The 12,291-nt window shown below is 39.9% G+C and overlaps 1 protein-coding gene across 1 annotated transcript; it reads left to right on the top strand.

Moving 5' to 3' along the window:
• The first annotated feature begins 996 nt into the window (after positions 1-996).
• LOC145470018 (QRFP-like peptide receptor) lies at positions 997-5,995 on the top strand. Its single transcript, XM_081453853.1, has one exon. It carries the CDS (start codon positions 1,206-1,208, stop codon positions 2,412-2,414), a length of 1,209 nt encoding a protein of 402 aa, XP_081309979.1. The 5' UTR covers positions 997-1,205; the 3' UTR covers positions 2,415-5,995.
• The last annotated feature ends 6,296 nt before the right edge of the window (positions 5,996-12,291 follow it).

Below are 12,291 nucleotides of genomic sequence, written 5' to 3'. Positions count from 1 at the left end.
CGAAAAAAGTCGGAAGTTCAGACCCAAATGAAGAAACACGCTTTAAGTTACGAAATTTTACAACTAAAAAAACGTTATTTTTTTTGGCTGTATAGAATAAGATACGTTCACACAAAATTAATGCTTGGAACTACAACCACTTCTAGCTGTTCTTTGCTTAATTCATTTCTTTTCCTTTTTCAACGTGGGCTAGCAGCACTTACTAAAAAGCAAATATCTGTCCTGACAGTAATTATAATGAGTTCATTTTAGAAAACAGCCTTACCCAATACCCCACTTTTCTTTCCGTCCTGCGATGTTTAAACTCTGTTGCTGTCAGAACTTATCACTTATTACCTCATCGATTCAGTGACAATTTTTTTCACTGACATCGAAGTCTAGAAAGAGCTTCGTCCAAACGTAATCGGCTGCACAATGGCCACAACTTCCTATTTCTAACAGAATCCTTTTAATAATCCTCACCAGAACAGAACTGTCATACTATGTCTCTCCTCACGCACTTAAGTTTCTTTCGATAACTTTTTTTAAAGTGGCACGTCGTCGTTTCTTTATTCAGCATTTGAACATCCGTATCAAAAAAATCATTGCCAATTAGTTTAAATAACCGCCACAAGCTTTTCTAGTGTTAAATACATGATCCATCCATTTTCGTCACTCAAAATTTTCCTCATGGACCGAAAAGGGTTTCACTCAGTCAAATGTTTGCCTCAATCGATGACTGGATGTTATGCATGTTCTAAACGATATTTTAAGGAGATGCATCCCATACGGCGGATATATTTTATAATTTTTCAACACAAATTAATTCCAAGGTAAATATTTCTTTTTCTTTTTCAGACATGCTTTTCCAAATTAATGCACATAAAACGATGTGGCATAATTTTTGGGCCTCTTTGGAGACCTCTTTGAATGCCTCAGAGTCTAAATTAACAATATCCCTAGCGAAATATACACTGTTATTGTAGGTATAAATTCGTGCGTGTCAAACGGGGAAAATGACACAAGTTTTTGCCACTTTGTTAAAATGTTCATCTTTTATTCATTAGTTTCAAACGGGTTCCCTTCAAATTTGTTCGCCAGATGGTCATCGAATGTAAGCAAAAGGAAGCTAAAGCATATGGAACAATTATTAGTTGCGGTCACAGTTTGAACCAGCCAACATCTTTTGCTTCCAGGTTTCTTCCTAAGCACTGGAAGGTTGCACAATGATTAACGATACTTTCATCCCGAACATTTCAACTGAAAATTTCGACTCGGCAGACGTCGATTGTCCAGAGGAAGAACCGTACACATCACAGAAGCGCTTCGTGCGAACATCACTGTATACAGTGGCGATGGTCTTGTCTTTGTTCGGTAACGTCATCATTATCTGCATCGTACGAAAGAATCGACGGATGAGAAATTTAACCCATTACCTAATAGTCAACATGGCAGTCGCAGATCTTTTGATTACAGTTCTTCACATGCCTTACAGACTGCAGATTCAGCTGACAAACAGTCATGGTCTGGTGGTTGGCGGCCTTACGGGTAAACTGATCTGTAAACTGGTGGGATATAGCCAAGATGTATCTATCGCTACCTCTGTCTTCACGTTAATGGGGATTTCCGTAGACAGGTTCATGGCGGTCGTATTTCCTTTAAAAAGAGCCACGTTGAGCCATAAAGCACGGTATGTGCTCGCTCCTATCTGGATCACATCGATTGTTGTATGCTCACCTCTCCTTTACGTCAACAAAATGGAAGAATACGAAGGAGAGTTTCACTGCTATGAAGAATGGGCTCCACTTCTCGGGTCAGAGACGGCTGGACGTTATTACACTGTTATACAATTTGCATTGTTTTACATTGTACCTTTGATCGCTGTAGCAGTGTTATATTCCTGTATAGCATTGAAAGTTTGGAATCGTCACGTTCCGGGTCGACGCCATTTGCCTCGCGCGCGGTTTTATTCTGTCGCCAGGAGGAAACTTTTGAGAATGCTCATCATCGTAGTTTGTCTTTTTGCCGCCTGTTGGCTTCCCTACCACGTAGTATTTTTGCTTGAGTTTTTTAGCGAGAAGTACTTACATTGCCTTATTCCTGAGACCATAATGTTCTATTGCCTCTTTGCTGGACATTCAAACAGCGCTATCAACCCATGCGTCTATTTCGCCATTCATAAAGAATACAGAAAAGGTCTCCTTCAGGTTATCCGAAGGGCATGCTGCCTCAGAGTTGCGACTGCTTTTTCAAGTTGTCTCCGTCGACAAAAAAATTCGTTTAACTTGCAGGTAGATATCGACCTTGCGGCATGGACAGTAAGTCCTACCTCATATTTAGGGATGTTGAACAAGAAGCCGAATCTTAATTGCGACAATTTAGCACGGAACCAGGTTGTTAAAAACAGCACGAATGTGTTTGAAAACCCATTGTAAATAGATAATAACAAGACTCCAATTCTTTTGATTTTAAACATTTAGTGTTGTCAATAACACTAACCTATAATTCGTTAGGTTGAAGTTGTACGTGCGGTGACCATCTTTAAAGTGATTTCGTATTGTTTCATTAAACTGCGACGCATCAACGTACAGTGCTGTGCAAGAGTAAAACGAAACTCGACGAAAACCTGGCGGAGCAACTGAAAATAAGACCGGCGACATTTCACTTTTGATCATATCTCACCGAAATTTCGAAACGCTTCGTATTGTTTTCCTTGCCGGCAGACGACGTGCAAAACACATATCACTATAACTTTAAGCGAACTCAGACGCGTTATAAACATCACAAACGTGGCATGGAAATTTTTCTATACATTACAAAACAGAGTCCAAAATAAAACTTATACTAGTTCTTAAGAAACTATGGCGAGAAAGTAGGCTTGCAAAAGAATATTTTCCGAAATCGGCTAAAATTAAAACAACAAAAAAATAATAACATCGACGATGATACAAAATGCTCGCTGAGATGAGAAGATTAAGATGGAGGAAGCAATTCCAAAGGTTTTTCAAAACGGTTCCGCTTTTGACCTATCTCAGAAAATGTCGACCAAATTCAGTAAAGAACCGTAGCGGCGAAAAATTCCAAGAGATTTTGAAGTCCGTTTTTACAAAGAGGAAAGGTACGTTTAGTAGAGATTAGACAAACTTGCTTTTAAGAGACCGTCTTTGTTTATTACGCCATGAATAAGATAGTTGTCGATCATACTAAGCCTCGTCGGATTCAGTGAAAAATTGTCGTCATCGTGTGTTACGAAATTTGTCATCGACATGACAGGACCGGAGTGAAGAGACGTCTCCGAAATCTTTTAGCAATTCATAAATGTTGTGAAGTAAATAAAAGTGACATACGAGGCTGACGAGATATATGCGAAAGACTGAGAGGTCCAATAATGGTTCTATTGAGAATCTGTCTGTCTTCAATTCTCCCCAATTCTTCTTTGGTTTTGGCTTTTGTTTCTGTGTTCTGTCGTTGGTTTTTTGTGTTAGACAAAAAATAATTGAAAAGCAGGTGAAAGCTAGAGTGAGAACTAGAGTTTCGTTACCATGGTAACATAATGGGTTCCAGATCTCCCCGATATTTCAGGTTTTTTTAGCCACCTGATTTGTGCAATCGTACCCAATCTTTATGATCCAGCATGCATATTTCGCGCTCGTGGCCTTATTTAATATTTTGCGAGATAAAAATCACTGAAGTATTGAAATCAGGTTGGAGAGGACTGGAAAAGAGTGAGACCTCTCGCGATCCAAACGGTGCTGTAGTTTTGGAGAAGTAACTTTTTTCGCCGTGGACGTGTAAACTCTGACAAATATCAAACAGCACTTTCAAAATTAAAAACGCAAAAGTCTGCTCCATGATTTTCGGAGCGAAAGTTCTAACAAACTGGAAACAACTTTATAGCTGCCCTGCGCTTTGGAAAAACCTTTTGAAATAGATGTTTCTCATTTCAGCTCTAGACTTGCCACAAGTCGACCTCGTGAATTTCAGGGTAGAATATGTTACGCCGCGAAGCGGCCGTTTTAAGGTCGCAAAGCGGCTTAGCGAGCGACGAAGTCGCGAGACGTCGACTTGTCTCGCTTGAAGGGTTTTCATTTGCGTTTCGCGCCAAAAATGAGGAGTGGCGTGACTTGCAACTGGTTTCTCAGACTACATTTGGATTGAATTGAATGGCGGAAAGTATCGGTTCCACTCCGACCAAAATAATCGAACGTGTGTGCATTTCTCCTGCGTCGAAAGAGCAAATTTGTTTACTCTATACTAAAGTGATTACGAACAAAGATTTTAAACGAAAATTGACGATATCGAGTGGCCAAAAAAAGACCAAAGCTTGAATCTTGAATTGATCGCCGGAAAGGAGATATCCAGTGGCGAAGGTTCACTTTTGACAAACATTTTGTGCCGAAATTACGCAGACAAAAACGAAACCGTAGTTCGGAAGATTCTTGAAGTAACAGAAAGCTTCAAATCATCGAGGAAGTTCATTGAAGTCGAGAAAGGCGGAACAACAATGTGGCGATAGTTGTTGAGAATCACCTCTGAACTTCCAAATACCAGTTTAACTTTAAGATCTAAAATGTCCTGTAACTGTTGTTCAGAACAGTCGTCTCCCTGATCTTTCATCAGGGAAATAAGCGGAACCACCACCAAGACGATGGAGTTGCTATTCGCATGATCTCCATTCAAACAATCAAACGCATACGGAGCTAGCTCGAAAGTCAAACTTTTCCCAGCTCCGCTTGGTGCAGAAACAAACACACCTCTTCCAGGCAGATATGCTTCCACTGTTCTCTTCTAGTAGTCACGCAATACATGATATCCCGTGACCTTTGAAGCTTCGTTAATGGCTTTCGCAATCGACCCCATATTGAATTAACCGCTAGTCACGTTTCGTTGCACATAGTTTGACAATTCGGTCCCCAACGGAAATCCAGGGGACCTCTGATTGGTTGAAGCGCAGCGACCCGTTTTTGGTTCGCTAAAATTGGCGGCAATCAAGCAGGAAAAGTCCTTCGTCCGTCGGGTACTGAATAAACAAGACGAAGGACTTTTCAGAAAGTCTATTTCAGCTCCTTCAATACTTTCCGAGAATCGACTTTCGAAAGGGTTAGATTACAAGTCTTGTTGCTTAAGGGAGTGACAGACTTCTATTTAAGTTAACTTCGGAGAAGGACGTATAAGATAATTTTCCTGCCCACCCATTTCGCAATGCAAACAGTACGGTAGTTCAAAACGAACTGATTAATTTTTCTTTTAACCCGGCGTTAGATTTTCAATTTCGGATTTAAATGGACGCTATGACCTTTGGGCATTGGCTGTGCGATCATGGGACCGAGACTGAAAATAACTTTCACAGCGTGAAGATTATCATTTGGCACAGGGATGTGTTCTCTTAGATCACAGTTTCTTGTAGCACTTTATGAGGTTATTATAGCGGAGCCCCATACTTTAGAAAATTTGGTAACCCATCGATCTGAAAAATTTTGGTTGTCACGTGACTGTCCGTCCGTACGTACTTCCGTACGCCAATACCTTGAAAACTAAGAGAGTAGCACCATTACCATGGCTACATCTTTGATTTTGGGCGTCAACGCTATTGTTAATTGACAGCTGTCACAACAAACTATCCGTTGACCAGTATCACGTGACTATATCGCGGGTTCAGGTTTAAAGCTCATCGAGATTGCGTGTTTTTTTAAGTTGACCGCTGACCAGTTACTGATTTACCAATCGGCTCAAGTCACGTCATTTCTCTGGCGGAGAAGGAAGGAGTACTCACAAAGGCAAAATTTCGGCGCAAATTAACTCCTGCCGCGTTGTTGACTTTTCTTCTGACATATTCCTTGCACAATCGTCTCTTGGAAAGTCCCTGATATACTGCGTGCGTAATTTCTACAATCTTGGTTAGGCTTGTTGGGAGTAGTTTGTTAAAATTTTACTGGAAAAAATAGCATAACCACACACTGAACAATTACATGCTCACAATTGATCATTTTTTGATTTTCTGATCCAAGAAAAAATAATTTTCTTTTTCCTTTATCGTCAGTTATTGCTAATCAGGAGCTCCGCTTTTAGACTTGGCTAAATCTATATATTAAATAGGACGCTGTTTTTCTTTCGATCTTATTTCATTGTTATTATAGAAACCTGAACAGTAGTGATATTAAATTTAAATTTTAACTGTATATGAATAATGTAGTTATACACCTGGGTTTGGGACAAGGCTAGGTTATTAGTTAATGGTAAAATTCTGGCATTTAGTAGAATATGGTGCTCCTTAAATCAATTTTAATTTTCAATTATTTTTTTTATCCTTACTCTGTATAGTGCCAGTGTTCCAGTCTTGCCTCATATTATTGTTTCGATGTTTCTTTATTTTCTCCGATACAAAGTCTTACACTGTATATCGAAAACTCTCTCAAGTTTAGACCCAAATGATAAAACACGCTTTAAGAGAGCCTGCCTGTAAAAATCAGACAAATTCTTAATTTCGCGGCAAGGGTCGAAAATTCGATTTCGCTCATATTCCTATGGTAGATAGGCTAGGGTTTGACAAAAACTACTGGATAGTTTTTTTTGGCAAAATAACCTTTTATTTCAAAGAAATATGCAAATTACCAAATTCCGTTAAAATCGTCATTTGACGCACCATTTTATTAAACAAGTTTGAGAGCTTCGCATGCAAAACCACATCATTCTTCCGTCTTTAAAACACTCAAATATTTTTGTCCAATGTTTAATTGTGTACTGGGTTGATTTTAGGGAATGTTGCGGTTTTTGTTGGGTGCAAAATAATTAAATTTCGAAGACCTGTATTTCATTCGCTTAAAAGTACTTCGTAAAAATAATTGATTTTCACCATGTGCGAAACCTTCAAATGGATTAAGCTTCCGGTGGTTGAAACGCAGAAGGGTGGTCTACAGATTCCTGTAAAAATTTCTTTGGGCAAATGATTGTGAGCGACGCGAGAGCTTTTGAAAGTGCGTTAAAAATGCAGATATTTGACCACCGTCGTCAAATTTCGTTACGGGTTAGACATATATTTTAGCACGCGCCACATGTGTTGAACTATAACATTAAGTTGAAATAGACACAGCTGATAATTTCGAAATGTTCTAACCTTATCTGCTGTAAAAGACAGGTCCAAAAGCCGATTTGACGTGTGTCCGTCACCATTCGTCGCACATAAAGCAGAATTTTGCTTTTGTTTACACAACGTCCGATGTACATCGCCAACTGTCAACTTATTTAATGGTCGAATACCATGAATCTATGACCCTCTTTCGACAAATATGATCACCACTGCATCTAAGTCAAAAACGGCTAAGTGATTTGTAGATAGTTGCTTGCTTCGCACTACACCAGAATATCACGTTCCATCATCGTTTGATCTATTGCTGCTTGAATCCTTGCTTACAGCGGTTCGTTGTTTGTTCGTCACGCAATGCTGTCATCCCATTTTAGGGGCTAGGGGTAGGACAATTTCTATCCTAATACGTAAGGGTCCGTAAGGCTTGGAACCACAGGGAGCACACAATCTTGTTGAGTAGGAAGAGATTAAATTAAGCAATGAAACGAATGAATAGTCAACCATTGCCCGTGTTGTCATCTTTTACTAGACAACCGCTACCTACATGCCCTGCGTAAATACTGTAACGCTAAACTCGTACCTAGGTCTTTTCGCGCTGTACAATTATTTTTGGTTTACATATAATAAAGTGAGCTACCCTCGAGGAAATAGGAGGTGGCCGCTTAATAGGCGCTGGCCACTCAATAGAGGTTGGTGTACCTTGAATATTTTTACACCATCGGGTTATAAATTTCTTAGTGAACATGGAGTCAATTCAAGACAATCATTATAGACGTCATTCTCGGAGACCCAGGGGCAGTTATTGGGAGCGGGGAAAAGTCTAAACGGGTGAGAAAAAAGTGCGGGCGAAGACCCTTTTAGACTTTTTCAAAGTTTCCCCGCCCCCACTAACTGCCCCACTAACTGTCCACTAACTCCACTAACTGTCTCCGAGAATGACGTCTATCATGATTGTCTTGAATTGACTCCATGTTTACTAAGAAATTTAGCTAAATTTATAACCCGATAGTGAAAAAAGTATTCAAAGCACGCAAACCTCTATTAAGCTGCCGACCTCTATTAAGCGGCCACCTCCCATTTCCCCGAAGGTAGCCCACTGTATTATATGTAAACCAATAATAATTGCACAGCGCGAAAAGACCTAGGTGCGAGTTTAGCGTTATAGTATTTACGCAGGGCGTGTAGGTAGCGGTTGTCTAGTAAAAGATGACAACACGGGCAATGGTTGACTATTCATTCTTTTCATTGCTTAATTTAATCTCTTCTTACTCAACAAGATTGTGTGCTCCCTGTGGTTCCAAGCCTTACGGACCCTTACGTATTAGGATGGAAATTGTCCTACCCCTACCCGCTAAAATGGAATGACAGCATTGCGTGACGAACAAACAACGAACCGCTGCAAGCAAGGATTCAAGCAGCAATAGATCAAACGATGATGAAACGTGATATTCTGGTGCAGTGCGAAGCAAGCAACTATCTACAAATCACTTAGCAGTTTTTGACTTAGATGCAGTGGTGATCATATTTGTCGAAAGAGGGTCATAGATTCATGGTATTCGACCATTAAATAAGTTGACAGTTGGCGATGTACATCGGACGTTGTGTAAACAAAAGCAAAATTCTGCTTTATGTGCGACGAATGGTGACGGACACACGTCAAATCGGCTTTTGGACCTGTCTTTTACAGCAAACAAGGTCAGAACATTTCGAAATTATCAGCTCTGTGTCTATTTCAACTTAATGTTATAGCTCAACACATGTGGCGCGTGCTAAAATATATGTCTAACCCGTAACGAAATTTGACGACGGTGGTCAAATATCTGCATTTTTAACGCACTTTCAAAAGCTCTCGCGTCGCTCACAATCATTTGCCCAAAGAAATTTTTACAGGAATCTGTAGACCACCCTTCTGCGTTTCAGCCACCGGAAGCTTAATCCATTTGAAGGTTTCGCACATGGTGAAAATCAGTTATTTTTACGAAGTACTTTTAAGCGAATGAAATACAGGTCTTCGAAATTTAATTATTTTGCACCCAACAAAAACCGCAACATTCCCTAAAATCAACCCAGTACACAATTAAACATTGGACAAAAATATTTGAGTGTTTTAAAGACGGAAGAATGATGTGGTTTTGCATGCGAGGCTCTCAAACTTGCTTAATAAAATGGTGCGTCAAATGACGATTTTAACGGAATTTGGTAATTTGCATATTTCTTTGAAATAAAAGGATATTTTGTCAAAAAAACTATCCAGTAGTTTTTGTCATGCCCTAGCCTATATACCGTAAAAATATGAGCGAAATCGAATTTTCAACCCTTGCCGAGTGATTTTCCATATTTATGGACAGGGACTCTTAAGAGCGTGTCCACGAGAAAACCAGGCAGAACAGCTCAAATCACTGATTTCGCTCAAACTTGGCACAAATGTTGGGTTTGGTGAATGAATGATTGTGGCCAAAAATTAGGTCAAAATATTTTATTCCCTTCAAGTTGTCAGCTAAAACGTGCGTCGAAGTTAACGGAATCGAAAGATGGACACATAACTGAACATTCTGAAAGGGCATCAAAATCCAAGAATCAAAGAGAGGAAAAAGTCGCGTCTGACTGACATGTCTGTAGTTTTCTCTTCTTTCCATTCTATTTTACACCTGAAAGGGAACTTGTGCGTTGAACCTTCTGCTGCAGCATTCATATCGAATTTCGCCGAATCTTCACTCGTAATAGATAGGAAAATGCTTAGCTGGATGTAAAAAAGCTCCCTTCCTCCAAACGTCTTTCACAACTGAATATATTTCTCTTCAAAAAAGGCGCAACACTGAGACAACTCTATTGGTACAGAGTGAGGTAATAGAGGCACTAATAGACTCGCGTAAGCAGACTCCCTATTGTCTAAACACACTAACGAGTATAAGATGCGTTGCAGGCGCAAACGGAGAAGAGGTAGGGATCGAATGGCAAAAAACGTGAGGAAGAAGGGGAAGGGACAGCACCCTATCCCGATAAAGAATCCCGTTTCCAATAAGCAGCCCAGTTTAATTTCCTTAACCTGTAAAATTCAAAAAATTAAAAAGAACGCTGCGCCCACACAAGTACGCAGTGCTGACCTATTTTTGCCCCTGTTGGCATTGTGTTCCCGGTTTGATCCATAAATAGGGTACCTAAATTGCGTCAGCCAAATATGCAGTGCATAAATGCCCAGCTAAACGAAAGGTAAATGATCTGTTAAAACTGAACTACATTGTGTATTCGTATACTTCCAATGTTACAGAAACGAAATGAGTTATAGGGGCTAGGTCACGCTATTTTAGGCAATTTTGTTTAATTTTGTTTATTATGAGCTCTAAACGTCAAATTGGCAGAGCAAGAGTCTTACTTGGCTTTCCTATGTTTTGTTTGAGTTCTTCTATAGTTTTGAGCCGTTATTGTGATGTTTTAGTTAATTCAGTGTTGAAACTGCCTACAATTGTGTGACCTAGCCCCTTTAAGTTGAATCGTCCACTTCATTCTTACTTTGTTTTTCCCTTCAATGGGGTGTCATTTTTCGGGTTTGCACCTCAAATAAGGTGTCATTTTTCATGTCCTTCATACTTAAATAGGGTCAGGATTTAAGACCCTAAACGGCACACACTCTATCTGAAATTTACGAAAGTGCCCCCCCTTTCTCCGCCCCCTCCTCCCCGGGTTCACAGTAAGCAACATGCGAATGTATTTGCGAATATTTAAAACCTCAAAAACATCAGCTGGATTTAAGAGGAACGGGTTTAGACATATTTCCAAACACCTAGACGAGAGTTGAAGCTGCGGCCCGAAGCAATCCTCGTAAAATTCTATGCTAATTAAGATCAAATATCCAAACACCGTCACGGTCACTGTTTTCTTTGATTAGACTAATTAATTAAACTTAATGACATAAATGATTTAATTGGCCGAGATCAAAAGATTTTGGGCCGTTCAACTGAGGAAAAACCGTTTTCGGTTGGTTTGGTCGATCAACTTTTTCAAACAGCCTCAAACCAGGTTGAGACGGTTGAAAATGCATTTGCGTGATTAAATCGGTGATTCTAGCGTAGGGCGGTTCTGTCCTCGTGTACCGGTTCACAAGAACCGATACAAAAGACCCAACAATGTTCAACAGCTAAACAAAGGTTCGTAAAGAAAGAAGTACAATGGTTATTCCCTCTGTGTACCGGTACACCAGGACACAACCCGCAGGGCTTTCCTCAAGTTGCACGACAGGTTTTAGCAACTTCTTGTATTTCGACAGGAGCCATAATCGGGGACGGAGACCGCAAGTCTCGGGATTCGCGCGCACCTATGATATGGGACAATTTTTCTATTTTTAAAACAAATTGCGCCACCCCGACGTCATATATCCGCGCGGATTCACGCACATGTCAGGGGCTCTCGCGTGGATGTTGTCACGTTGCGTGATCAAATGGTGAGCGTTGAGAGATTCTCTTGAGTATTTTTCACAGCGATGGCAGGGAATAAGGCAGGGAATATGAACCAGGGCGCTTATATATAGTTTTATGCTCTGAGCTAACGGAAAAGGTGGGTTTTTCCGGGTCGAAAACAAGACTTCAATCTCGCGCTGGGAATGAATAATAAGTTCTGCTCACGCTAGTTGTAAGTTTACGCGTATGCTTAAGAATATAGCAAGAAAACTCTCTACTCTGGTATCGAGTTAATTTGTGAGTTTCTCAGACAATGTTTAATCATAACCAAAACCTGTTTTGATGGTTTCTTATTGTCTCTGCTTGTTTGTTGAGTTTACAAAAGTTTTTGAAAGGAAAGTCTGACGCGTGCAATTAGCTCATTTGCATAGTGCAGAACGTTAGAACGTGCAAAACCTGTTTTGATGGTTTCTTATTGTCTCTGCTTGTTTGGTGAGTTTACAAAAGTTTTTGAACGGAAAGTCTGACGCGTACAATTAGCTCATTTGCATAGTGCATGCAGCTGGTGCACTTTCAAGTCCGAGTCGGTGTTTTCAATTGTCAACAAATCTTGACAAAGATTTCTTTCGTTATCTTTTGTGCTGAGATGCTGCAACAAATTTCACGAATGCAAAAAAGGCTACTAACATCATGTGTGTTTCTTCAACATAAGCATAGAGAAGTTTTACACTGCGAAAATGAAAATAGACAAGCAGTTTTGATAACTCGATCATCTAAATCGAAATCTTTATTCCAAGTTGATTAAAGAAAGCGTCATCGTAACTTTGCTGATTG

The sequence above is a fragment of the Orbicella franksi genome, chromosome 2 (genome assembly GCF_964199315.1).
Source record: "Orbicella franksi chromosome 2, jaOrbFran1.1, whole genome shotgun sequence".
In the NCBI taxonomy this organism is placed as follows: Eukaryota; Metazoa; Cnidaria; class Anthozoa; order Scleractinia; family Merulinidae; genus Orbicella; species Orbicella franksi.
This window is presented reverse-complemented; position numbering and strand designations above follow the sequence as displayed.